General features: G+C 41.7%; 5 protein-coding genes and 1 long non-coding RNA gene across 8 annotated transcripts; 2 read left to right on the top strand and 4 right to left on the bottom strand.

Moving 5' to 3' along the window:
• Window positions 1-1,528: 1,528 nt before the first annotated feature.
• LOC130690567 (small ribosomal subunit protein RACK1-like) lies at window positions 1,529-3,187 on the bottom strand. 2 transcript variants are annotated; one of them, XM_057513593.2, is made up of 5 exons: window positions 2,977-3,187; window positions 2,584-2,792; window positions 2,241-2,351; window positions 1,973-2,179; window positions 1,529-1,915 (listed from the first exon to the last, which is right to left on the bottom strand). In XM_057513593.2, exons 1-5 carry the CDS (start codon window positions 3,086-3,088, stop codon window positions 1,595-1,597), a joined length of 960 nt encoding a protein of 319 aa, XP_057369576.1. In that variant the 5' UTR covers window positions 3,089-3,187; the 3' UTR covers window positions 1,529-1,594. The 2 variants fall into 2 exon arrangements, with proteins under 2 accessions (XP_057369576.1, XP_059351551.1); XM_059495568.1 differs by having other exon boundaries at window positions 2,514-2,792; window positions 2,977-3,138.
• A 510-nt stretch (window positions 3,188-3,697) lies between these two features.
• On the bottom strand, window positions 3,698-9,514 carry LOC130690519 (uncharacterized). 2 transcript variants are annotated; one of them, XM_059495823.1, is made up of 15 exons: window positions 9,173-9,509; window positions 8,794-9,102; window positions 8,651-8,724; window positions 8,333-8,592; window positions 7,996-8,276; window positions 7,461-7,934; window positions 6,940-7,399; window positions 6,770-6,874; window positions 6,567-6,693; window positions 6,175-6,505; window positions 5,471-6,111; window positions 5,100-5,411; window positions 4,707-5,035; window positions 4,324-4,634; window positions 3,698-4,248 (listed from the first exon to the last, which is right to left on the bottom strand). In XM_059495823.1, exons 1-15 carry the CDS (start codon window positions 9,282-9,284, stop codon window positions 4,142-4,144), a joined length of 4,233 nt encoding a protein of 1,410 aa, XP_059351806.1. In that variant the 5' UTR covers window positions 9,285-9,509; the 3' UTR covers window positions 3,698-4,141. The 2 variants fall into 2 exon arrangements, with proteins under 2 accessions (XP_059351806.1, XP_057369502.1); XM_057513519.2 differs by having other exon boundaries at window positions 3,698-4,634; window positions 9,173-9,514.
• Window positions 9,515-9,686: 172 nt separating this feature from the next.
• On the bottom strand, window positions 9,687-11,718 carry LOC130690563 (E3 ubiquitin-protein ligase RING2-like). The gene is made up of 2 exons (XM_057513585.2): window positions 10,685-11,718; window positions 9,687-10,596 (listed from the first exon to the last, which is right to left on the bottom strand). Exons 1-2 carry the CDS (start codon window positions 11,505-11,507, stop codon window positions 10,376-10,378), a joined length of 1,044 nt encoding a protein of 347 aa, XP_057369568.1. The 5' UTR covers window positions 11,508-11,718; the 3' UTR covers window positions 9,687-10,375.
• Window positions 11,719-11,863: 145 nt separating this feature from the next.
• LOC130690520 (arfGAP with SH3 domain, ANK repeat and PH domain-containing protein-like) lies at window positions 11,864-21,927 on the top strand. The gene is made up of 16 exons (XM_057513520.2): window positions 11,864-12,701; window positions 14,983-15,055; window positions 15,747-15,895; window positions 15,968-16,222; window positions 16,479-16,564; window positions 16,805-16,964; window positions 17,247-17,625; window positions 18,210-18,434; window positions 18,732-18,835; window positions 18,938-19,053; window positions 19,109-19,289; window positions 19,381-19,650; window positions 19,717-19,851; window positions 19,918-20,494; window positions 20,561-20,809; window positions 20,873-21,927. The coding sequence occupies exons 1-16, from the start codon at window positions 12,546-12,548 to the stop codon at window positions 21,067-21,069; spliced, it is 3,312 nt and encodes a 1,103-aa protein (XP_057369503.1). The 5' UTR covers window positions 11,864-12,545; the 3' UTR covers window positions 21,070-21,927.
• Window positions 21,928-22,014: 87 nt separating this feature from the next.
• On the bottom strand, window positions 22,015-25,965 carry LOC130690556 (EF-hand domain-containing protein 1-like). Its single transcript, XM_057513574.2, has 9 exons — window positions 25,736-25,965; window positions 24,748-24,905; window positions 24,113-24,248; window positions 23,843-23,974; window positions 23,459-23,626; window positions 23,221-23,384; window positions 22,898-23,100; window positions 22,675-22,777; window positions 22,015-22,197 (listed from the first exon to the last, which is right to left on the bottom strand). Exons 1-9 carry the CDS (start codon window positions 25,766-25,768, stop codon window positions 22,104-22,106), a joined length of 1,191 nt encoding a protein of 396 aa, XP_057369557.1. The 5' UTR covers window positions 25,769-25,965; the 3' UTR covers window positions 22,015-22,103.
• On the top strand, window positions 23,565-26,360 carry LOC130690629 (uncharacterized). The gene is made up of 3 exons (XR_009421333.1): window positions 23,565-23,739; window positions 23,834-24,669; window positions 24,731-26,360. It is a non-coding gene; the product is annotated as an uncharacterized LOC130690629 (long non-coding RNA).
• Window positions 26,361-26,678: the final 318 nt, after the last annotated feature.

The following is a 26,678-nucleotide window of genomic DNA, read 5'->3' as shown; positions in this document are numbered from 1 at the left end:
AAAATGTAAATTGTTTGCTAGCAATTATGACGGGATTTGAACCAAAGTCTTTTGGTACCATCGACGAACACTATACACGATAGCTATACCACTTATATATTCGGTGATCAGACTAACAACTACTACAGCGACCCGCCATCTATTACACATTTTCAAAATTATTAATCATAATAGATATATTCCACTTGGGGTTGATGAATGTGGATGCTTATTGTCCTATGACTGGGTTTGAACCACAGAATTTTTGCACTGTAGGCGGACATTCTACATGTAAGCTGTGACACTTATAAATTATTGAAGGAGACTAACGAACAGCATATCGTGATGAGATACATTGACTTTATAATAATATTGTGACTCAAGCTATAAATAGGAGAATTTATTTGTTAATTTAGCCCAATATTTTAGCATCGTGCTGGGTTTGAACTTTAATATTCTGACACCGTAGCCAGACCCTTTTACAAATAAGCTATGATATTTTTACAATCGCTGATCATACTGGCAAATACAATAGCAAGAAGAAAACATTGACGATACAAAATGATCGTGCGTTGACTCGAGGTAAAGAAGATTGAAATTATATGTGACTATAGCTCAATGATTGAGCATCGGCAAGCTGTGCCGAATATTAGGGTTCAATACCCAATAGTTACAGAAAGTGTGTTTGGTGTCATGTGTGTGTGTATGTTTCCGGTGTCTACTATGTAAATGTATCAGTTATAATAAAATGTGTCAAATGTGTGATTGTATAGATGTTTCCTAATAATTAAAAGTTACAAAGAAATAATGGCTTGTTAATGCTATCCATTGTCAGACATCTGCCATGATTGTGTAGCCGAAGAGAATCTTGTAAGACAAATTAGGAAAAAAGCGAACATTTGTCGTGATACAGAAAAAAGTAAATTAATTTCATGTAATTAATTGTAAAGAAATACCATTCGAAAAAAAAAAAGATTTTTCGAGCTGCAGAAATAGAAGAAAATACTTTGACATTTTTTACTATATAGTTTTTAAAATTTTAATTACGATCAACACAAGTGCTGTATCATTACACGGTCACTCTTACCCATACGGGTAAGAGAAACATTTTGTCGGCACTGTTATGACGTCCATCACCAGTGTTTGTTGTGTACAATCGTCTCCACCGTACAAGGCACTCTCTAACGTGCATTTTTCTAACTATTAGAAGTTTCTTTTCCTAACACTTCAACAGACTGATTTATGAAGATCCACGATATTTTTCTGGTCAATACTCACAAGTATGCATTATTTTTTTCGTGTCAATTCGTTCGGTGGCTGCTTCCAGATAACTCATTTTGTAAAAAAAAAAATTTTCGACGAGAAAGCTTGATGTAGGAAGACGACAGGTTATCCCACCCACGCGATAGAAAACTGTGCTGTGAAGTTCAATCTGTTTTAACAAAAATAATGTTTGTACTAGGAACATCTAAGTCATCAACAACAATCATGGTTAAATATAGTATTTAAAGTTCAATGTAAAATACATTTCAATTAAAGGTACATCAAATTGAGGTGTCGAGTATCGTATATTTTCAACGTCACTCAACAGATAAGCATTTGGAGAATGGCCATCTTAACGGACAGTCACTTGCCAGACCCGGATAACATTGTCGGAATATCCAGCGAAGAGGGTCTGGCCGTCAGCGGACCAAGCCATCGACAAGCACTGAGGGGGATCAGCCTTGCTGTTCTGTGTATTCTGCGAAATGACTTCATTCTTGAGCTCATCGACCATGGTTTTGCCCTCAAGATCCCAGATCTTGATTGAAGGACCAGTGGCGGCGCATAGCCAGTAACGGTTCGGGGAGAAGCACAGAGCGTTGACAATGTCAGTGTGGTCGAGTGTGTACAACCTCTTGTCGTCATTTAAGTCCCATAGCATTGCTTTGCAGTCCTACAACACATAACATGTAACAATTGAAAAACTAAGCGCCTACTGAACTGATAATACCTTGCCACCAGAGGCGCAGAGGGAACCGTCGGGAGAAACGGTAACGGTGTTCAGGTAGCCGGTATGGTCATCGTGGTTCTTCTTCAGACGGCAATTGGCCAAATTCCAGACCTTAACCATGCGGTCCCAGCCGCAGGAGACGATGACTGGGTTGTTGTTGTTGGGGGAGAATCTGACGCAGGAAACCCAGTCAGTGTGTCCCTCCTCCTGTTAATAAGGAACAAGTTGCTACCAAAATCAAAATTAATTACTATTACCGTTACATTACCTGAATGGTGTACTTGCACTGGGCAAGAGTGTTCCACAGCTTGATGGTCTTGTCTCGGCTACCAGAAACAATCTGACGGTTGTCGGCCGAGAAGGCAACACTGAGGACATCCTGCAAATTGAATTATCTATGAGCCTCCTCAATCACCAAGTAATTTTCTCTAATCATGTGATAATATTCAGTAACAGATGTTCAAATCCTTATGATTCATATGTCCCTATCTGTTGTGGTTCATCATTATTGACGTGAAGAGTAAATTAGATTTTCGCTTACCCAGTTGTGACTAAATTCCTCTTCATTCAAAATAAAAAAAATTTTCAAAAAAAAAAGCTTGCAATTGCACCTTGGTGTGATCTTCGAATCGTCGGGTAGACTTTCCAGCGGAGAGATCCCACAGACGAAGGGTCTTGTCCCAGGATCCAGAGAGGGCAAAGTGTCCATCGGAAGAAAGAACAACGTCAGAGACGAAGTGAGAGTGGCCGTACAGACGTTTCTGGGGAACACCGAAGTTGTTCTCCTCGCGGGTGAGCTTCCAGACAATCAAAGTCTTGTCTGAAGTAACGGAAAAGCATGACATGAGTATAACACGTAAAAATATCACCATTTTCGGATACATTAGCAAACTTCAGTTAAAAACATTTGATATCATATTGCTATCATCGAGCTGGGTTTAGTAGCACGAGTTTTTCATCACAGTAACAATGTACACATACGCTAAATGGAAAATGGCTCTTACCTCGGGAGGCCGACAAGATCATGTCGGGGAATTTCGGGTTGGTGGCAATTTGGGTGACCCAGCCATTGTGACCGCGGAGGGTACCGCGAAGTTTCAACGATTCGCTGTTCATTTTCTCCAAGATGTGAGATGTCTCCGATATTCAGCAATAAAGCCGTCCACTCCAAGCGTGCTACTTCGGGCTGCTGAAGAGAATGAGAGAGGAGAATGTAAAGTAAGGAAGCAAGAGAACAGTTGCCGGATGAAACAGCATTGACAGCTCGTCTATGTAAAATTAAATTATCAGATCAAAATATATTTGAACTACAAATTAAGATTTTCGAATTTTAAAAACTATTTTTCTTATTCATTTTAAATTCTATTTTGAAAGTTAATAGTTTTTATAATGTTTTTGTAGTAAAATTTGCAGCGGCAACAAGGTTGAAAGGTGCAATTTGCATATGGGCGCCAAAAATAGACAGTTTCAGATGCAATTGAAATGTGTTAATACAAGACTTCATCACATTTAGTAATCTATTGATCTTTCAGTGAATCTATTATCCAGTTTTCCACTATTTCAATGACTACTCACGATTCAATTCATTTCCTCTATTAGTGAGGTAGCGTATGCCATTCCAGACTTAGGTTTAATCTAAAGGTTTGGGTAGTTATTGTTAAACGATTTCAATTTGACGCTATTTTGACCTCCTTTTCTCCCTCCATTTCAAGTTACGAACTTGACTTAAGGTTCAGATCATAATGTATTACAAAGTTAGGAAATCAAATGCACATAATCATGGGAAGGAGAATAAATTATGATAGGTTTAATATCAGTTCTTCCGACAAGATTAATTTTATTTATACAGTACACGAAAAGTTCAGCTTGAATATATGTTCCTGTTCACTTGTTCCGGGAAATAGGAAAGGGGATCTAAGATAGGATAATAGGGGATTTAACACTGGACGGATGAAATCCTACAGAAAGGGAGGGATAATCACTTGAAAGCCATTTCATCCTGCCCTGTAATTTTAAATTGGCTCACACTTAAACACGCCACAGGACAAACACATTTTATGAGCATCAAGACTTTTTTAAAGGAGTAAATTACGATGACACCTAGGGATAAAAGAATAAGATTGGATCTTTATATACAGGAGTGCCAGAATCCTGAGGAGAACCGGCCAGTCACGCATCGCTATCTTCAAACCGGGTTGATGGGGATAGATCCAGGCGTAACCTTCCTGAATCCAGAGTATGGCGCAAGGTGCCGACAACTTTCGGTTCTTCGTTTCCTGCATACAACAAGTAAGACAGATAACTTTTTTCAGCATTAGACAGTAGTAAATGAAAACATTGGCGAATTTTACCATGATCGTGGCCATTGCTCGCCACCACATCCACCGACTCTTCATTTCGGATCAAAGAAACTGGGTCATCCCAATTGGGAAAGAATTGATTAGGCTGAAATTCGCTTGTATTGAATGGTGATTGCCAATCGCCGAGAAGCAGCGATTCACTTGGACGGGCATCGAATTCGGGTAGAATAGCGTTCTGTTCTTTATCGTCTTCATCTTCGTCCGATTCATTTTCAATACCACTCAAGCGATAAAGCATGTTACTGGTCAAAGGATTTGGAGGCCGTGGAATAACTGATGATGTTTTGAGTTCATCGAGATCTCTGCAAAACGTAAAAGCAAAATGGATAGGTTATATCTATTAGGAATGCTTTCCTTTGGATGCTGCTTCTTACTTTGAATTGTCGTTCACCGACTCACGATCTTCATCCGTATTACCAAAATCCCAATCCGCAAAATCAGCATAAGCTGATTCTGGTTGTTGAATAACAGGTGTCGGGGCTCCCCATTGCCGTCGTGTTGGCGGAACAAATTCTTCAACTTCAGCTGGGTATTGATAGACATCTTTTTTCTTTTTCTGAGAAAAGGAAACGTTCTTTTTGTCATTGCTGGCATTATCACGAGGTGAATTTCCTAAGCTCTTTTCCGGGGTCTTAATAGCTGGACGGGTGGGTGTTGCATCCGCCCTCCAAATTGAAGGCACGAACGCCTCTTCTTCGTCATCCTACACATTTCAACAGAAAGCTTTATGTCTTGTACGCGAATATTTCGTGAAGTACTAGTTTTACCTCCTGGTCTTCATTTTCCGATTCCTCCTCAATAACTTCCATTGAGAACGATTGATTCAATTTGGCCGGGTAGCACGCTTGCCATCTAAAGTTACTCACGGCTATACCTTCGTCCCCTTCCTCGTCGTCTTCTTCATCATCATCTTCAAAATCGTTGACAATCTCGCCATCGTCTCCCTCTTCTTCTTCTTCTCCCTGATCTCCTCCTTCGTCTTCGTCATCGATATCATTATCGTTGTCTTTTTCAATTTCGTCGAGTATGGCGCCGTTAGGTGGGTCTTTTCTGTTGTAAGATGGAGACTTCCCATTTTCCTGTTAAAACCACAAAGAATTAAAAGGACCCGAGGATTTTCAAGCATTGTAAAACATACCATAATACTGTGAGCATTTGTGGGACGGACGGCAAATATTTCTTCATAATTCTGTGAGGCAATAGCTGCTTTCAATTTTGGGCTTTGTCCTTCCATCATGACGGCTCGCTTGTTCTCTAAATCTACAATAAGAACTTCTTCATCGTCGTCACGACAATCGTCGCTTCCATCCGAGTCTGAAGATCCTGAGACATCTAAATGGCGTTGCATTCGATTTTTGAGCTGCAGTTGCGAAAGCAATCCGCGACCTGTATCTGCGTTATTGTTCGGTGTGGCTCCCATTTCGCTGGAGCTAACACTTTCTCTTTCTTCCCTGATCGTTGAAAGATCTTTTCTTCGGACGGCTCTCTCCTCTTGTTCACGAATATCGTCATCAATTTTATCATACGAAAAATACGTATCCTCCCGCTTCGATGGCGATATGTATGACAAATCATTGGACAAACTGGAAATATTAGCAACGCCATCTTCCAGATTTGGATCTGTATCCGTTAAGGAGGCGTTGAGTTGATGAGGCTGTTGCACGGCGCTGCTGTCTAGCGCCAAAGCAGCAGCCAACTCTTCATTCCACATTCGTGCAACCAACGACAAATCATCCATCCATTCACGATTGACGCTTTCTTCGTTTCCTAATGTACTTCCTGAAAAACAAATTTCATCTTGTACTTCATCATAAAAAATAGCAGAAACGGCTTTTTTTTTACCTAGTACATCAACAGAGGTACTAAAACTTGGTCGGGCGATGCCGCTATCCTTGAGCTGAAGAGGGGTATCACTAACATCGACATTATGATGTTCAGCTTCGGAGGGATGTTGAGGGTAGGACTGCTCTAGAAAGTTTTTCCACGCTTCTAAATTTACTGCCAGACGAGCTGTTTCAGTAGGTGTAGGCTCTTCATCTTCTACAGCAAATGCATTTATGGGAACGGCAGCAGCGCCTTCATCAAAAGGATCTTCGCTTTCATTTTGCATCATCGATGTCACCCCTTGAAAAACGTGAAGACCCAGCTCGTCCGACGGTCCAAGAATCACGCTCTATAATGTCAATTAAACACCTTGAAAGTTAGTCTATGAATGAATAATTTATGTGTTATACCGTAGAAGCATTCATGTTTTCTGGAGGTCGACGAGCTGATCCTTGGTCCGTCGAAGTGAAATCAGTGGCATCTAAACTTTCTGGCGAGAACGGTGCATACTCGGATGGCTTCGTTTGATCTCTGAAACTAGTTTTCATGGTCACCAAAATGTACTGCATGTCGGCTAACGATTTTTTGACGCTACATCAATCGTAATCAATACCTCGATTCCATGGCTTCAAAGTCAGTGTCTTCCCGCGGTGTCGAGGTCAATCGATTCCGATTGCGTGTCATATAAGTTCCGGTATCCAAGCTATCTTTTCCGTTACTAGAGATAGAATGCTTCAGCATTTTTATGCTTAAAAAAACGTAAAATAAGTCAAATCGAAATACTTTGAATCATTCGATTCCAGCAATGGCACATCGGATTCCATCATGGGCGATCTAACAGTAAATGATGGTGACGTGACAGATATTTGAGGCGCAATTGGCTGTGAAACATTTTCTTGCTGATCCGGTTTCGAAGGCTGATTGAACGACAGAAACTCGATATCGCTCATTGGTTCGACAGCAGTCAAGACCATCAGATCCTGCACACTGCGGGACTTTTCGCGGACCATGGCGGTCAATTCACCGCGTACCACTTTCTCCTGCCATGATCGCGAAGAAAAAAGGCTCCCATTACTGTCACTAGACTGATCTGTTTCTTGTTCAGCTTCAGCTTGGTCTGCCTGGAGATCGCCAAATTGGAAACTAGGCTCAGGAAGGATATCATCATCATCATCATCTTCTTCGTCGTCTGTGGCTTCGGCAGCTGCTAAGGCTTCGTCTAAACTCCGTAGCGCAGCCGATACTATGAGAAACAAAAGGAAGCATTTAATAATGAACTCGATGAACGAGTTCTAGAAGCAAACCTTTAGCCGAGTAGCCACTCTCGGATTCTTTGTCAGTGCCTGGCGAAAGGATTTCTTTGCTTTGTTCCTCAAGATTGTCCAACGAGCCGTGCAAGTTGTTTAAACTAGCCGATGGCGATTCTTCGTCTTGCTCCGACAAACTTGACTTGCTAGGCTTAGCTGCGTTCCATCGAGAGTCAAAAGCCCTCTCCAAGTCAAGTTCCACGTCACGGCTTACACCGGCGCACGCAGCAGCCAAACGGGAAGCGACAACTTCCATGCGAGGTCGCAACGGCGCGTCAACCTCCCAACAATGTAGCATCAACTGATACAACGCTTGATTTTGTTGATAGGTGAAACTAGGAGGATTCAGGATGGTCCGCTTTTCCTGAACAACTTGTTGCAACACCTGCTCGTCTGTTAGAGCAGCATAAGGTCGACTGCCTATTGATAAAATTTCCCACAGGACAACACCAAAACTCCAAACATTTCCCGCTGAAAGTGCAAAAACATTGTCAAGACAAATGTTATGAATCAAAATTTATATGAATCAAACCTAGAGTTTGGTCAATTTCACCGGGTGTTTCGAAGTATTCAGGTGCACACCACCGAATGGGCAACAACTGATGACCCGTATCAAGATATTCTTCTCGATACGTAACAGTATGCGTACCGTAGTCTCCTATCACTACACTCATATCGCCCGTTACCATATAACTCCTTGCAGCCACATCGGGGTGAGAAAATCCAGTTTGATGCCACTGCGACAAGCCCTCTGCTGCCTCACAGGCCATGCGTAGTAGCACATTCTCTGGCAATGGTGGAACACCTTGAGTCCTGTAACAGCAATACTTGCATAATGCAAAAAGAAAAAAGCCCTTGTTCAAAGTTACCCTTTCGATGGGCTATATGCCGCAAGAAACTGTTTCAGATCTCCATTGGCACAGTGTTGCAAGAGAACGAGGAAAGGAGAAGTCTCGAGACAACACCCGTAAAGCTTCATCACATGTGGGTGATCGAGTTTCAGCAAAGGCTGTACGTCCTTAAGGAACTTGGAATGCTGGGAGACAGAAGCTTCTGGGCGTAGAATTTTCACAACACATCGAGAAGTTACTTGATCAGCTACAAGATCTTTGACCTCTGCTTCCACAACCTTAGACAAAATGGAATTATTATTTTCACATGATTTACAGACAAGCTTTTAATCTCACCTGTCCAAACCAACCACGTCCAACTTCCCGTAAATACTGTATGTTACACCTGGGAAACAAACCTTGGCCATTTTCTAGAGTGGGGGGAAATGAACAGGTGTTAAAAGATCTTTACGCTAACTGCAAAAACTGTCCTAGCTCACCTATCCACTCTGTAACCTCCTTGGGTCGATATGTATTGACAGCTTGATGCTGAGGTCTTGGTAGTGGTTCAAAACTCACTTCCAGGTCTTCACGGTTCAGTAACAGGGAAGGCGGTGGGAATAAAGTAACTTCTGCTGGTGGGGCTGAAGAAATCTCTGCCAACTGAGTTGAGCTTCTAAATTCTGCAAAACCTTTTGGTTTTCTGCAGCAAACACAAATAGCCAGGCTTACCGACACAACCACAAAACCTGCAGCTGCAGCCACCCACACACCAAACCCCAAGTGCATTCCGTCTTCATTTTGAGTATCTGTTTTGAAAAAAAGGACCAGTAATACTATAAAAATTATTGCTTCAGCTATAGCTATAGAAAGTTTTACCTGGGCTTAAAATATCAGAGGGTCTTGCATGAACATGGCAAAAAACACAGATCCATGCAGTGTAGAGTAGACAGGTACTTGGCAAAAAGTTGCTGAGCATTCCCATTTCCATAGAAAATTACGTTAATATGCTGTGTAGTCTGATTATAAAGTAGCATTCACAAAGTGCACTAAATCAACGATCAAAATTAATCGAAGAGTATCCATTTCGTCATTGGCCACATTGACGAGACAGAGCAGAAGTAAATAACATGCGCCACAGAATTTTTGACAACTCGATTGGCGATCAGCTGACTGAAGTACTACGATCGTGACGCTCTTGCCAAATCTCTTTCTCGTTTTCTACCTGGGATGCCGACAAGTACGTTATGTTAACCTGCAATAACCGTTATCACGAAACTGGCCTCTGGGTTTAGAATCACGATTGAAAAACAAAATCAGAATGTTTTGATTTCTCTGGGAACATAATATCGCTGCGTAGGGGTATTGACGGTACCGACGAAATTAAAACAACTTGTCTCAACAAGGCAATTTATTAAAATAATAAATCACTCAAATAAGAAATCGATCGAGCTGCAATATACGACGGATGCAATGGAGCGTGCAGTTGGTTATGATGCCGTTCTTTAAGCTATTCGTGGCATGGTAATGGTATGCGCAAAGTGTCACCCCATCGGTATGCATTTTCGATGTAGTAAGGTCTAAAATACGAATCTACCCAAAAATGTAAGTCTTGTCCATTCCCACGAGCCGATGCGACACATCTCCCTCAACCTCGCTTTTCATTTCCGTTTCCCAAGGTACGTCATTTTCTTTTAACTTCTCACGAGTGTCTTAAAGAGTTTTACCACTTTTCCACCGGCCCTGTTAGATTGGCGTTGGCCATCGAACGCCGACAACTGAAGCGTCAATGTTCTATCTAACGATAGGAAGAGAAAAAAGGTGTTGAAGTTTCATTCATTTGATCAGAGCGCGATCTCACGGGGTAAACCAATACTTTTTTTTTGTTTTTGTTATTTATCGCGGTACATTTAACTTAAACGTCAACACGGGAAAGTATGTGAGAACACTTGTACAAAGGTAAATGACCGAGCATTCGTTATGCCAGGTCTGAGAGAGTTTGGTCGCTTCATTTTCAACTTTGTCATCCTTTTCCTTCTTCCGTCTTACTCGGTTTGCCAGTTTCGTGGAACGGATGGAGTTTCATTGAACGCTGGACTTTTTCCAAGAATAAAACATCTCTAATGGTTGGTTGGATTTCCAATATTTTTCATTGACATCATCCAGCGTCTGCATCCCACTGAGAACGACAAATTGGCTCGGACCCGGAGAGATGTAAATGCAAAAGTTGGTTAGCGAGTCCGGTATCTCAGATTCCAAATCCAGGGTCAATCTCATTGCAAGATATTTGCTTAGATGTTCAACTAAACAAAAATAAAAATACATATAACACATTTATCCAGTGATGTCAACATACGGCATTGGAAAAACAGAAACGAATTTTTAAATTACCAGTAGCGTTTGAAGTTGTTTTGATATATCTGATGGAATTTTCTTTGAGAGCTTTAATCAGATCGTTGTCGTTTCCCATTTCCACTGGATGCGGTTTAAATACCAATTCGATCTCATTAAATGATTTTCCGCCGGAACAGGAAGGACCACTTTGTTCCTCACAAAGTTTTTCTGTAGCACCATGATCACTCGGTCCTTCAGCACCCGAGCCGGTAGATTCGTTTTCAGAGAGATTGGTTGATAACTTGGGCTTCTTTTTGGCTGAAGGTACAGATTCAGTTGGAGTAGGGGTAGAAGGTGCACTGACATTTGGAGTGGTAGTTATGGAATTGTTTGGCTCATTTTCTGGAGCATTCTTCCTGATCCTCGTGGCTCTGTTTTGGGACTGGATCTTCATTCCTTCTTCAATAGAATTGAGTAGTGCTGACTGTGAGTGACTCTTGCTCAGGTTTGCTAAGACTCTTTCCTGATGTGCTTCATACTCATCTCTGCTGGGGTATATCTTGGAAATGAGCATGTCAAAGTTGGGGTCTGGTCTCAGTGATCGTTTGGAAACTAGTTTCTTGCGGCAAGTTGGGCACTCTTTATTGCCAGACCGTAGTGCTGTGATGATGCAGTCAGAGCAGAATCGGTGCAGACACTCCTTGGTGGTCATGGTTTGCTTCAGCATATCCAGGCATATCGGACACATGAGTTCACTGTGAAGGCTTCTGGGGGAAACGGCGATTTCGGTGTTGTCTTCGATGGCCACTTGCGGTGTTCTCTGTAGCTCGTACAATGTTAATTCCCATGATTTGTTGGCGCCGGATGCATCAGACGCCATGTTTATTTGAGTTTTGTTTTTACCTCGAGATAGCACAGGAGCTCGTTTTGTTTTTTAACACAAACCTGTGTTGGGTACGTTTGAGTAAACGTTCTCAACTCATTCAAACATCCACTGCAAAGCTCTATACACTGACTATTACAATATCTTGACCAACTACGTGCGTTATTCTGTGGTATTTAGTCCGCTGGCCATCGAGGAAAAAAATGTGTTGACGAATTTTTTTTACAATATTCATAAGACTCTCGGCGAGTTTCTGAATGCCACGGAGAGATGGCGTTTTCCCCTAGCAGCAATTAAACGAACCGTGCCCACAGTTTTTTCATGGCCACTAGGGCGTTTCGTGTGTTTTACTGAGCAGTAGTCAAACGTCAAACGTGTTGAGTGAACGTACGTTTACGCTTAAGACCAAGCAAAATTATTTCTTGATGTGGATTAGATGAAGCTAGTGATATTGCGTGAAGAACACATTGTTTTCTCCACGAATTGTTTAATGGAAATCGAGTGAATCCTCACTTCGCATGTCATCTGTTCGGCCAAGAAGGCGAGAGAATATATCAGAGCCATTCAATTTTCGACAAGAAGAAAAAAAGAGGGAAGAAGAAAGAAACAATTCAGCCATGAACACCGTGTCGAAACGTGCTGCTGCGTCGATCGTCAGTCTGCTCAGCTCTGCTGACTCACTGGTGGGACTCGTTACCAATGGATAACTAAACAAAAAACTTTGCCCACCTAAAAACCTTAAAAAAAAACCCACCATTATCGAACATCATCACGACCTCAACAAAAAGCCTTGTTTTCGAGCACAACGTTACAAAGTGTTAAAAAAGCGATCAACCGTAGGGGAGTATCAACATCATCGTGGCCATTTTGGTCCTTCAAAAAAAGAACGAATCGTCGTCTGCGATTTCTTAGTGTGTGTGTTTTTTCCCTCCCAAAAAGAAGAAAAGAAATCAATTTTGTGTTTGTTTTTCGTGTGTGTTTTGCCTCCCATTTCCGTTGGGGACCGTTTCTTTTTTGTGTGTGTTTTGAGGTTGTATGTTTTTCGAGAAACAACAAACATCCGCCATGCCAGGATTAATCAGCGTTTCGGAATTTGTCGAAGAAAGCCGCGAAGATGTCGACTCGCCCACAGCTTCGACGTTCGTTTCGCGCATGTCGCAGTGCCGACAAACAGTGGCCGCCCTGGAGGAGGTGATTATCTTGTATTTTTTTTTTTCCTATACAAAAAGAAATCCCCCCCTCACAAAGTTCCCTAAAAACAGATTTTCTAATCGTTACCAAATGAGAATGGAAGCGAATGTGACGTGCTGAAAACGTAAACAACAGTAGTTTTGTGTGTTGTGTGGAACGATGGGATCCTGGATTAAGATAGATTACTTTACGTCATAGAAAGAGAGTATAGTTAGGGCGCATATTCTTTCCCTGGTTAGGCCAAGTTGTTTTTTTTCCTCGTGGAACGCGATCGATCTAGGCCCCTGCCAGAGCCTCACTGTGGAATGGGTGTGTTTCACATGTTTATGCGTGTATGTTAGAGAAATGCGAAATGACGTCAATAAAGGGGGGGGGGGGGGGAGAAACGAAGAAGACTGGGGTATTTTTCTTCCGCTATGTCGATCAAGTTATTTGTCACATTCCGAAACCTTCGTCAGTTCGACACACGTTTTTACTACGAATTCACGAGTAATCACGCAATGGATCCAAGGTTATTACTGTGGTGAAAAACCTTTCTCTTTCTAGTTGTGGCTTACGTATTGGTTTTTATTGTTATGGTTACGCTCAATCCCTACCTTATATATTTTTTTCCACATTTTATTGGCTTTGATTGGATCACGGACGCTTCGTAACCTTATTTCCGGCAATTTTGTTCTCCTTTTTTTTTTTTTATACATCTGTCTTGTCTAACGTGTGACCTTTATCCAATTGGGATTTGGCGGTTGGCAGAACTGGCGTCAATCTGTTAGGTAGCAACCGGAACCTTTCGTGTAACTATTTACGTACACACCCAAAGTCCGGGGTAGTCTGGGTTTTTTATTTATCCGACTAGGAAATGGAGCAAGCAAAGGAAATCGGATCCATGGGTATTTCAACGAGCTTATCCTCCCCCTTTTTTTCTGTTTGTGTGTGTAAAAAACAATAGTTAATAATTTTCTCCACTGGGGGTAGAATTTTGCGACTTGATTTTAATAAGAATTTGAACAACTTCCGTTTCCTGTAAGTTTTTTTGCCGGTGTTAACACGACAAGTTGACAATGTCAGGTAGCATCTTTATAAGCGACTGTCACTTCCTCAATGATGATCATAATACGAGTTAAACTTCTTTTTTTTTTAGAGAAGAGAAAAAAAGGGCGTTTCCATCCTATGAGATTCTTTTATGGAATTTTACCTCCCTGATGGTAGGGATGACATGTCTCCCCTCACAAAAAAAGATTTTTTTTTTTTTGTGACAGTGAAAGACGGTTAGATGTTTTTTTTCCCTGTCTTGGAGAGGGGAGGGCTTACAGCGAAACTAATCGGCGGAAGTTGAAGAGGGGACTTTGCTTCCGCTCTCTACTTTTTGTTGTTGTATACCTGCTCGTCTCCCTTGGCATTTCGAAATGAATCAAAGTCAACGTACTGTTGAGGGCAGGACAAAAAAAAAGAGGGGGACTCATTACGTCATTGAAATCGATGCCTTTTCTCTGATTTTTTTCTTCTTCTTCTAAAAGGATCACGTAACAATTGTCCTCGTTCTCTACAGCTGAAAGATTTCGTATTTTTTATTTTACCCTACGAAGAGATCAGTTTTCCACATTTTTTACTCGGAACAACACAAAGAGAATATAAACCAAAAAAAAACACATATGGTAGTTATTGCGTGAGAGATGCCTCGTGTAATTGCGGAAAGAACCTCGTAAAGGTCGTGCTGCTTCGAATTCAAACCGATTCATTTTCAATTCAATTTTTTCCTCCTGCTCTTCTTTTTTAAAAAATTGCTATCCCTCTTTGACTGAGCCTATCATTTCAGTCGTAATTGAGTTATAATGAGCTGTTCGTGAACGCCTATAACACCAAGTTTGGGAGCCCGTCAACGACCCCATCAATAAAAGTCCCTTTATTATTATTTGCTTGCTTCACAGCATTCCATTCACAGTCCATATTACATCATGTTTTTTTTTTTTTACATATAGTTAAAGAAAAGAAATTCAGATAAAAATCTAGTACGCCTTATAACCAGATGGTTTACCATTTTGATATTTGGGGCATTGCCAAGTCATCGATAGAGTTTGTCATCCACAGAGAGAGAGAAGTAGGAATGTGATATAGCCAACGAAACTTGGCAATATGATGGATTTCAAAGAAGATGCCAACGAATGGAGGGGGGAATGTTTACTATAAGAAAAAAGTCTTGATTCTGTTGTGCACCGTAGACTGTAAGGAATTTCGTAATGTTACGTCGATGTATAATTCTTTTCTGTTTTTTTTTGCTTATCAGATCCTGGATGTGGACCGCGAAGGACTTACCAAGTTGAAGAAAGCTGTCAAAGCAATGCACGCCAGTGGCAACGGTAAGAAGGAAAATTCCTTTTATTTATTTATTTTTTGGAGATTGCACGCATGCTTTGTATACCAAGTAGAGGATTTATTTCCCAAACAAAAAACGGAGCCTTCCATTCTAGTTTTTCTTGTAACAAATCCAATTTTGGGGAGAGAGGGGGAATTGCTGTTGATGTCTTCTCTTTTTTGGTGTTAGAATTTTCTAATTCCGAGAATTAGAGAGACCAATAGCTTGTGTAACGGGACCAAGCCGTGGCTCAAGAATAAGAGGCCTCATGATCCGATATAATGAGCATTAAAAAGAAGAAACACGCCACGGCGTTAACCTTTCACGTTTTATTTTCAGAATAGGAACAAAGACGGTGAGATTGCGCAGACAAAACGTGAAATTGTCTTGTGTGTGTGTGTGTTTTCTTGCTCTGCGGTTTGCTCATTAGCGTTTGCGCCCAGCAATGGGGGTAGTAAAAATTAAGGAGAAAATGTTTGAGATAAATAATAATCGTAAAGTCGATAAGAAGGAGGTAACATTGATTAGGGATGAATGGAAGTGTAGGACGAGAAAAACTGGTTCGCACGCTCCTTTCCTGTTTTTTTTTACGACATCGTTGGCAATTCATTCGTTCGGAAGACGTTAAAAATGATGAAACTAGATTAGACTAGAACGAGTTCTTTAAAAATATGTTTTTTAACTTTGTTACACAGCGCACACGGATAACGAGAACTACCTTTCACGGGCCCTGGAACGCCTCGGAACGACGGCTCTCAGCAAAGACCAAGAAACGGAAATCGGAGCCGCCTTTATTAAATTTGCCGTCGTCACTAAAGAACTTTCTGCCCTACTCCGCACGCTGGTATGTATAATTTACATTAAAACTTCACGCAAAAGATGTCAACAAAACATTTTTTTTTTCTTTCAAACGCAGATGCAAAACTGTGCTAATATCGTGCAGTTCCCGCTGGACAGCCTGCTCAAAGGAGACTTGAGAGGCGCCCGAGGTGATTTGAAACGTCCGTTTGACCGGGCGTGCAAAGACTACGATACCAAGTACGGCAAGCTGGAAAAGGAGAAGAAAGCCCAGGCAAAAGAGGCCGGCTTTATTCGGTCCGAGATCACGGCTGCAGAAGTCGCCGAAGAGCTCGATCCCGAACGGAAAATGTTCCAACTGCAAATGTGCGAGGTAAAAAGATGATCATTTCTCTTTTTTTTTCTTTCAAGAATGTCACTTGTTTTTTGAAAAGAAAAAAGAAATCCTGTTCCAGTTAGTCACTCTTGAAAGCACACGTTTCCTCTTTGTTGACTTGTCCTAGAAAAGAAAAATAATGAACAGCCGGGAAGTGTCTCTGAAATAAGTGGAAGACCTTGAAAGTGTCGTAAAAGATGAGTGAAACTAAAAGAAATAATTGTCTTTTCTTTTTATTATTTTCTTTTTCCAGTATCTGCTGAAAGTCAACGAAATCAAGACAAAGAAAGGTGTGGAGCTGTTGCAACATCTCCTCGAGTACTACCATGCCCAGCACAAGTAAATATTATTTTTTATTTTTTTTAAAAATAATTTGCGAATGGAAGTAGCTGATTCAATTACGAGATCATCGCCCGTTAATGTGACTTGTATACAGCTTTGAAAACAACAACAAAGAAACCAATGAAGCGTTTTCACGAATTTTCTTTTCTCACGAACGGCCGTTCCCGCGTCGTGCAATCTGTCCGCTCCACTGATCCGTTTGATTGATTATTTCTCTCCTTTTTGTTTTTTGCGCAGTTATTTCCAGGATGGTCTGAAGACAATCGAACATTTCGGCTCCTACATTGCGGATCTGTCGCAAGGATTGCAGAGGATCCGACAAAAACAGGACGAGGAACGCAAACAACTGGCCGATCTCCGTCAATTGCTCAAAAGTTCTCACGTTTTCGATAAAGAGGTCAGTGTTGACCGGTGATAACGCATCGATAACTTACGTAATCAATGCGGTTTTCTCACTGGCTCGCCGGCGTCCCTCACTGAGAAATTTATTATTATTTTTTTAAAAAATCTTCTCATCACCGTGAAAACAATGGAAAGCCCGTCAAATGCATTTAGCTGAACAATTTATTAGCCGTGTTGTGTCTAACGTGTCCGTTTCTTTATCTCCAACCCACACACCCTCAAAAAATGAGCCACACGGTTTTTTGATAAATGCGGCTTGTTTCTTCTCTTTATGCAGCAACAACAACAGCAGCCAACAGTTGCGCCTAGCCACGCCGTAGGCGTCGGTGGTGGTAACGGAGCGACGGCTAGCGGAGCCGGTGTCGGCGGTAACGCCGTGAACAACGGCAGCAACAACGGCAGCGGTGGCTACTCTCGTCACCAGCTGCAGGGCAACAAACAGCACGGTTCGAGCCGAACGGGTTTCTTGCTGAAGAAATCGGAAGGCAAAGTTCGCAAGGTGTGGCAGAAGCGGCGGTGCGAAGTGCGGGCCGATGGCTTCCTATCCATCTATCACGCAGACGAGACGAAACCGCCTACGCGAGTCAACCTGCTCACCTGTCAGATCAAGCCCGTGCCAAGTGGCGAAGACCGGCGATGCTTCGATCTCATCTCTTGTAAGAGCAATTGCAATTTTATTTTCCATCTTGCAATCCCCCCCGTGTGATATGCTAATGGTGATGGATGCCATCATTTCTCATTGGCTTTAGTGAGTCACGAACTGAGCTAAACGAAACGGCTCACAACATGGTTCTTCTATAAATGAATGCGGGGAGGGAGGAGGGAGGGAAGAAAGGGGTTCTTGTTTCTTTTTCATGCTCCAGACCTTTATTCTTTTCCCGTTTGCCGCAAGGTTACTACACGCGGCCATCCGCGCACTTTCAACAAAAGCAGCTCTTTTATTTTCATTCGTCTTTTGTTTTCCACACGCACAACAGACGCAATGGCCTTGCGGCAATTGGCCACATACACGACAGCAATTTTCCTCGTATAATGTCTCTCCCTTCGTTCCTTTTTTTTTTATTGTAATCCCAACATTTTTTTAAAAACCGAAAAAATAAGGGCGCGTGATCCGGTTGTTGATGCGCACGCACCGTTGATAACGGGTGGGAGCAGTTTAACCGGGTTAATTATTCCCCTTTAAAAAAAAAAAAAAAAAAATAACTCGTTTCACAAATTTCTTCTTTTTTGTGGATAACAGACAATCGGACGTACCATTTCCAAACGGAGGAGGAGGATGAAATGACGGCCTGGATTTCGGTGCTGGTCAACAGCAAAGAAGGAGCCCTCATGAAGGCCTTTGACGATAATGGCCGTCACGGTCCTAAAGTCAATCAAGGCTTCCTCGAACTGCAGCAGGCCATCATCCGATACATTTTGCGACTGCCGGGCAACGATCGCTGCGCCGACTGTTGCTCTCAAAACGGTATGTCAATCATATCTCGATGATGATGACCCCTCGTTTTCTTTTCCTTTTTGAAACAATAAGAAGAGAGAAATTCTTCGTGCAACGATGATGATGGTTTTAGCTTGTCCAGCCCCGCTAGCCATTTGTTTGTATTCTTATGGCCGAGCTAAAGGAAAAGAAATGATCCCCTCTGGATATAATGTGTCGTTTATACAAGCTGGCAGTGTTTTTGCTATTCTAACGGACGTTTTTCTTTTTGTTAATGAGCTGTACAGTTCTCTAATATTTTTTTATTCTTCTTCTTTTTGGTTGAAGATGCGACATGGTTGTCGACCAACTTTGGCGTGATCATCTGCATCGAATGTTCGGGCGTGCATCGTGAAATGGGCGTTCATGTGTCCCGCATCCAGTCGTTATTGGTGAGAAAACTCGGTTCATCAACATATTTTTGCTGTGCCTCTTTTTTTTTTTTTTTTCACTCTCTAAAATGATTAAAACTATTTTCGTTAATGAACTGACAGCTGGACCACGTGCCGACATCGCAGCTGCTCATCGCCCGGCACATGTCCAACCACAGTTTCAACGAGATTATGGAGGCTACGTTGCATATTTCCAAGCCGAACCTCCACAGTACCATGTAAATACGCCCTCCGTTTTAGAATATTTTCATTCCTAATTTCAATTTATTTTAGGGAGGAGCGCAGTGAATTTATTCGGGCCAAGTACATTGAAAAGAAGTTTGCCATCAAGACGAGTACGGACATACGCGATTTGCACAGTGACGTCGAACACGCACTCAACAATAAAGACATTCATCAACTCTTGCAAGCCTATGTCGAAGGGGCCGATTTTTCAAAGCCCTTCATTGACAGCGTAATTCATTTATTTCTTCAGACTAATCAAAATCAAAAAATCATTTTGAAGCTCGAAAACGTTGAAATGATTTTGTCGGTTTCTGGTTTAGAACGCGGGAGAAACGGCCTTGCACATGGCCATCCGACGTGAACGAGGCCATTCCCTTCACATTGTAGATTTTTTGGTGGAAAATGCCAGCAATCTTGACGCAACGACGGTCGACGGACACACGGCCGTCCATTACTGCGCCCTCTACAATCAGCCAGAGTGTCTGAAATTGCTATTGCGCTCTGGGGCTAATGTGGCGGCCGAGACCAAAGACAAAAAGACGGCCATTGATTTGGCTAAAGAATATGGATCTACGGCTTGCGAGGACCTGGTACCCATTCATTTAAAATTAGACATGAAAAGAAAGTCAAATCATTTATTTTGTTTTTTTAATTAGATCCGGCAATCGACGCAAAACCGCAAATCTCAGCTGGAGAATGTCAGCATCGATTGGAATTTATCACAGGATGAAGCCGGATCCATCGACTTGTCCGACGAGGACATGACAGTCATCGAAAATACGACGACATGCGTAAATATTTTCAACCAATTCAATAGACTTTTAAATAGTTTAAAAAATGATTTCCTTGTTCGACAGAATGGAATTCCAACTCCAGATCGTCGTGTTCGTTCCCGTCCGCCCAGTTTTGCTGGACGGGAATCACCAATTCAATTACGTTCACGTTCCTCAACATCAGACAGTTTGCGTTCCGGCTCCAGTCCCAACAGTGGAGGGGGAGGCAATCATTCAGCCAATCGCAACGCTTCGTTTTTCCCTCAGCCAGTGACGACAGCCGGAGCAGGATCGTCTGTCAATACGGCCGCGGCTCACATGGCAGGATCGACCAGCAATCTTTCAGTGCAGACGGGTAAAAAGAATAATAATGCGTCTACAACAACAACAGCCTCAGCTGCTGCGGCCGTTACAGCCGCTAATGTTGGCAGTTTGAAAAAGAGGGCGGCTCCTCTGCCACCTCCGACGACCACGTCCTCATTCACCAGAGCTTCATCGCAAAATACGCACAGTCGGAACGCGTCCGACTATGGCGTCTCGTATCCAACACAACGGATGAAACCGCCGAGCGAGTCGCATTCGCACTCGAGGAAATCGTTGGTAGCTGATTACCTTGACTCGACCAAACAAAGAACGTTCCATCATTCAGCAGCTCACCTTCGTATGATTAATTGGTTTTAAATCGTAAATTTCAAATTTTTTTAATTCGTTTGTTGTGAAATGACAGCGGGAGCTAAACTTGTACTGCCTAAAGGAGAACTGCCACAACTAAGGAAATTGCATGGCTCTGCCACCAGTTTGGCCAGTACAACCAGCTCTAATCGACCTCGAGGTCCACCACCGCCTACGCCTGCCAATGTCAGTACGGTGGTGAATTCATCAAAGCCACTCAGTCGAAATGGACGGTCAACTGAAAGCCTTTCGTCAGCGCCATCTGACGGAGAATTTAATGACAAACCATTACCGCCCGCCAGAGGTACACTTTTTGGCGCCATCTGCAGACGATTTTATATTGAAAGTCTCTCTTGTTTTCCATTAGGTCGACGTTGTCGTGCGTTGTACGACTGCGAAGCGGACAACGACGATGAGGTATCGTTCCGAGAGGGCGAAATCCTCGTGGTGATGATCGAGAAGACGGAAGATGAGAATTGGATGGAAGGCTACGTGGAAAGTGACCCAAAAAGGCGTGGTGTGTTCCCAGCTAGTTTCGTTCACATCTTAAACGAACGTGACTAACGTTGTAAAACCGAATCAAGTTCAAATCAAAACTGCCACAACTTCTAACTTTAGTGAAATTTCCCCTGACGACACTAAACTCATCGACCAGTGGCAAACACGTCATTTATGTCCAGTGACGCACAAATTCACGTTTCAAACAGTAACAAAGTTTTCCCCTAAAGATGTAATATTTAAGAAGAAAACAGGAAAAATTGTTGGATGTTGTAAATGGCAAAATGATGATCTTAAATTGGAGTAGTTTTTTTCCACCTCCCAAGCTTAATTGAATTCCATTTCTTGTTCTTTTTTGGCTCCTAGTCACTCTTCTCATCGCTGTCCCCATTTTTGAAGAAACCCATCAAACGAATCTTTGTTTTTGCCCCTTTGTTGAAGGCCCAATTTTTCTTAAGTTGTCTCTCTTTCTCTACTTACATACTCTTTATCTATTTCTAATTCCTCATCTACATATATTATTATATATTATTGGTTAACTTCTGTGATATATGCTTCCTGATTTTGCTTTACATTAGTTTCAACCTTCCCCCTTCAAATTTTGGTTTCTTGATGAACTCTTGCCCAAATCCCGTTTGTTGTCAGATTAGTTTTGGTTATTAAGTACGGCCGACATTGGATCCACAAAAAAAGTGTTTATTTCGCCAGTCGATCGGCCTACACAACTCTCAATAAGAATATCCCACATGTTTGAACCAAAACTATCTGTATTCTTATTACACTCTGCCAATTGTTTGATTGTTTACCACCCTCTTCTCAATTTCAACGTTCTCCTTCAGCATTTCTTGATGTGGCTTTCACTGTTATTGATGGCTTCCATTTATTATGTATGAGTGTGTCAATAATTCAAATGTCAAACATTGATTCCTTTTCTTCCCCATAGAGCGCGTTTGCGGAACCATTATGCAAGTTGAACACGACATTGCCATGTGTTTTTGCTCACGCACGGTAAACAAAACTTCAAAAAGTAACAAAAAATCAATGCACAAAAAAGATGTTACACAAAATAATTAAAAGTCTAGCTTATTATTATTTTTTTCTTAGTCGAGTTCTACAGGAGTGAAATCCACAACGTCCAAAGTGTTACGATAGAAAGAACGCGTGAATTCGTCTCCCGTCTCCACCAATACGAACCTGCCCCGAGAAAAAAAGAAAATTTTTTAATTCTTTCCCATCTTCAAGAAGTTCCGGAAGTTTTTATATATATTCGCTGGACACTTTGGCAGGAAAAAGGATGGGTGCTCACTATCGCGTGAAAAAGAAGTCTTTTCACCTTCCGTGTGATAGCGACTTTATCTTTTATACGACGATCGTTACTATCGACTCGGATGTTTGGAATGGTAGCGCATGATGCCATTTGAAATTCAAATGTGATCAATTTGAAGCACCCCAGCATATCCCATAAAGGAAATGCTAAAAAGGAGTTTCCCTTTTTTTTTTTTTCGGGAGCTTGAATGCTTATAGATGAGCAGCACGCACACCATTGGGAACCATTTTAGCTAGTAAACTAGAGTGGCTTCCGCAAAAAATATTCCGATCAGTTTGTTTCCTCCTTTTTTTTCCTATACCCGATTTTCTTTTATATCCGCAAAGATGCCCGATTTTAATTACCTTCTTCCGTGAACGGAAATGATATTGCCTAAAATCAAATCCTGCGGGTCGTAGAAGGTTAAATCGGCTGCATCCGCCGGTGAAGTCATGACCGGCCGTGGTTCTGTTTTCAAAAAAAAAAAGAAGGCGTTCTTGTTAGTGGCGTCGCCATGCGACACACGAAGCAATCAAAATGTTTGAATTATTCATAAATGTAATGAGAACAGGAATGCATACAATGTACCTTTGGGTAATCTCTGACGTCGCAAGAGAACCGCTTCCTGGGCTCGGTTCGAACAGTACAATCCTCGTTTCTGATTGCTCTCGAATTCCGCATCAGTAATCTGGATCGTGTCGTCGACCAGGAAGTACCGCAAAACGTACGGTTTCATCCGTTCATCCACCGATACGCCCTCTTCTGCGCGCCGGTCCCAGATGCAACCAAATCTTTTTAAAGAAGAAATGTTGCGGCAGTTTTATGTAAATCGCAGTGATGCCTCTTTTATATGGTAAATATCGTTCTTTCTTTTTTTTTTTTTTTTTTTATTGCAGCATAATATATTATACCTGAGAATTTGGCCGTCGTGTTCTAGGAACTTTTTCAACGGATGGCAACGAGGTTGCGGTGCAGAACGAGATCTCGAAGCTGCTTCGTTCTTTTTCAAAGGCGGATTGGATTCCGGCACATCTTCCGGAGCGTTTACTTCTATCCCAGCGCTCATAAGGAATTCCTTTTTTTTTTTTTTTCATGTAACATTTTCAATATGCAAATTTTTCTTTTTTGTAGTTAAATTCTCGGTCGTACTCTTGTCCATTGGTTGCAGTTAGTCAGTCGGAATCGACGTCCAAAAATATCGACGTCGGATGCCACATTCAAATCCTTCCAGTGCCAGAATTGTGGGTTTTCCTCTTCGTGACCGGACTTTTGAACCTTGTGACGGCAGACGAGTTTCCCTTGCGGACGCCCGGAATTCTTGAACGAAAGAAAATCAGCGTGAAGAACAGAACAGATTTCGTGTTTTGTAGGTGGAACAAGTCGATTGAATTTTTGCAGTGCAAAAAATCCCCGCACACACAAAAAAAAAGGTATAGGTTTTATTATACATTTATAGCTTATGCAAAACGTGATTATGCTAATTTTGTTATAAGCTTTCCCTCCTTTTTTTTTTTTTTTTTTTAGTAATCGAACCGGAGTGACAGGCTCGTGAACGGAGATGGTGTCGTCTTCGAGGTAGTAGCACAACTTGACCGGGTGGACGGTCCTGCAGGAATAGCCCCAGGCTACTGAATCCTCGACGTAGAATCCATCGAAGCGCAGTGTCTGTATACAAAAAAAAAACAGGATGGGGGAGACACAGAAATTTTGAATTGCAAATGAGGTTTTTTGCGTGTGCGTGGCCCCATCTTCCATTTGCATAGTAATTATAACAGCCCAATGATGCCAAAGAGTTTTGCTTACCAGTCGGTCATAGAGGACGCTCTTCGGCACGAAAGGTCGGCTCGAATCCGCTTTGTAGGGCGGATAGATGGGCGGTGACAAACCGGCTAGTTCACGATCCATATGTTTCGAATCTCGTTCGAAATGAACCGCCGATCTTTTGAATGTTAAAAAACTAAATAGTTAGTTCCCTACTTCCCCCCGTCTCAACATCACAACAACTATAAATATTGCCTTTCTATAATGTAAATACGTACGTTTTTTAGGTATCGGAACAAAAGGAAACTTCCCAAAAAAAAAAGAAGTGGGGGGGGGGGGGGTAGAATTGATATATAGGACCCTCTCTGCAGACAGCCGGACGTGTTAAGGAAATTGATCGAACGTATACACAACAAGAAATAATGGGAACAGTAGCAGAGGGAGTTTCAAAACGTATATACTTTTATATCTAGCCCATATGTGTCCCTTTTAGGTATAATCCAACATTTTTCAATCTCGCGTAGAGACAGCTTGTATGTGTATCATTTTCCGTTAGACTACACTCGGATTATTAGAAAAAGAAGAGGACGATCCAAACGGTAAAAATTGATTTATTTCTACTTGGTTAAATATTTTAAATTTTTCTCCATTTAAAAAAAGGGGGCACATGTTTTTACCTGGAAGCGACTAGCTGAGGCGGACGGAATCGATGCAAGTCGTAGTCTGCTTGGGACGATATTGAGTTCAAGTTCCCGGAAGTTGACGAATAACAGTTCCCCTTGGGTAGAGGAACTCCGTCGTGGAAGTGAAGCGTTTGACATTTCCGATAGTTGGACTTTTCACGAAAATTTTTTTTTGAACAGACGGAAAATTTTAATATTTTCAAACAGGAGAAAGATATGCGGGAAGAGTCAAAGAACATTAGGTCGATAGATCCAGCCACCCCCCCCTCCCCCCCTTTTTCGCGAGAAACGTTCATCACAATCACGGTGATGAGAATTTTCTAATCGACTCTTGAGTTGCACTCGTATCAAGGTATATTTGAAACCTTGCAAAAAAAAAATTAATCGGCAATTGCATTCTCCTTTCAGCATCAACTAAAAGACTTGAATTTGTGTATTGTTGATGACTCTATTCTCCTTAAAAAGGGGGGGACTTTCGTACGCCTCAATGGCTCCATAACCGAAACATTGGTCCGCTCGGTTGATTGCCACACAATATAGACTTTCAGTTCTTTATGTAACTGCCAACTAGTTCTTCGCTGCTGTTAGCCCATCACGCAGATATATAGGTCGAGTATTTCGTGTGCAGCGGTATATATATATCCTTTCCTATCAGAGAGTCATTCTCTTTTGGCGAGTTTCAGATCAGATTTATGACACACATTCACTTGACGCTTTGGGTGTGTATCCTCTTCGTTCTGCAACTCTCATTTTATAGATATATATATTTATGGCGTACAATCAAAAGGAAGGCTAAAGAAGAAAAGGAGACCCATCATCCAAAAGAATCGAGGCATTTTTTTTTTTTTTTTTGCACAACAGTCTACGACATATCGCGATCAATAATGCAGACGTGGCTCTCTTTACACTTTACAGCTTAAACACATTTTATGTAGATCTAAAAAAACGAACTGTAATTTGTTTGACATTTAAAGATTTTTACCTTGATCGCTTTTTGCCCAATTCCCGGCAACATCACGTGATTTTTCGAGCCGTTGTGAACTGCACACACAGACGAACGAAAGGTTTCTCTCTCTCTCTCTCTCAATTTTTAAAAACCCAACAAACTGTAAAACAACAGAGAGAGACAGGAGAGAGAGAAACTTTCTCCGGATGACTTGTCCAGCCAACTGATGTGTGTAGCCAAAATGTTAGGACGTGTCCAGGACAACCGATCCCTTTTCATACTTCTCTCAGGGTCTATAAAGCAGCGCTTGCCCTAGCCTTTATTTTGTGTGTCATCATCGTAAATGCATATACAGTAAGGGGAGGGGAATCAAAATGCAGAAGTAATGCCCGAAAGGGCAAAACTTATACAGTAGAAGAACAAGAAACTTCATATAAGTGTGTGTGTGTGTGTGTGTGTGTAGGGTGTAACCGTTGACGATTCGACCAAACTCTCATATGTGTGTGTGTGTGTGTGTAACCCTCGTCCGTCTGCTACGTGTTTCATCAGCCATGCGAATGATGATGATGATGCGGAATCAATATTTTCCTCGTCTGTATATATACAGCCGGAAGGAGGGCCTTTCTATAACGTGCCATTCGCTCGATTTGATTTTGTTTTATAGGCCTTCTTTGTATAAAATGTGTACATATATACATATAGTGAAAAAAATCAATGTCTTACCTATACATAGAAGTATAGACAAGTTGTGCGATAGCTTGAAGTTGATTCCATATAGAGCACGCTTTCCGGATTGTATGGGACAACGTAAGATAGACGTAGATGGACATGTTTATGGTACGTATATAATATTGATGATCATGTGGACCCAACAGAAATACGATAGATTCTTTTCCAATATACTATTGATGGTTCTGGATAAGACTTTTGTTGCCTCAGTGTCGTTGCATGCATCTTGTATACCACCACCGAATATAGC

The sequence above is a fragment of the Daphnia carinata genome, chromosome 6 (genome assembly GCF_022539665.2).
Source record: "Daphnia carinata strain CSIRO-1 chromosome 6, CSIRO_AGI_Dcar_HiC_V3, whole genome shotgun sequence".
NCBI lineage: Eukaryota > Metazoa > Arthropoda > Branchiopoda > Diplostraca > Daphniidae > Daphnia > Daphnia carinata.
The sequence above is the reverse complement of the archived record's forward strand: the minus strand, read 5'-3'. Positions and strand labels throughout refer to the sequence as shown.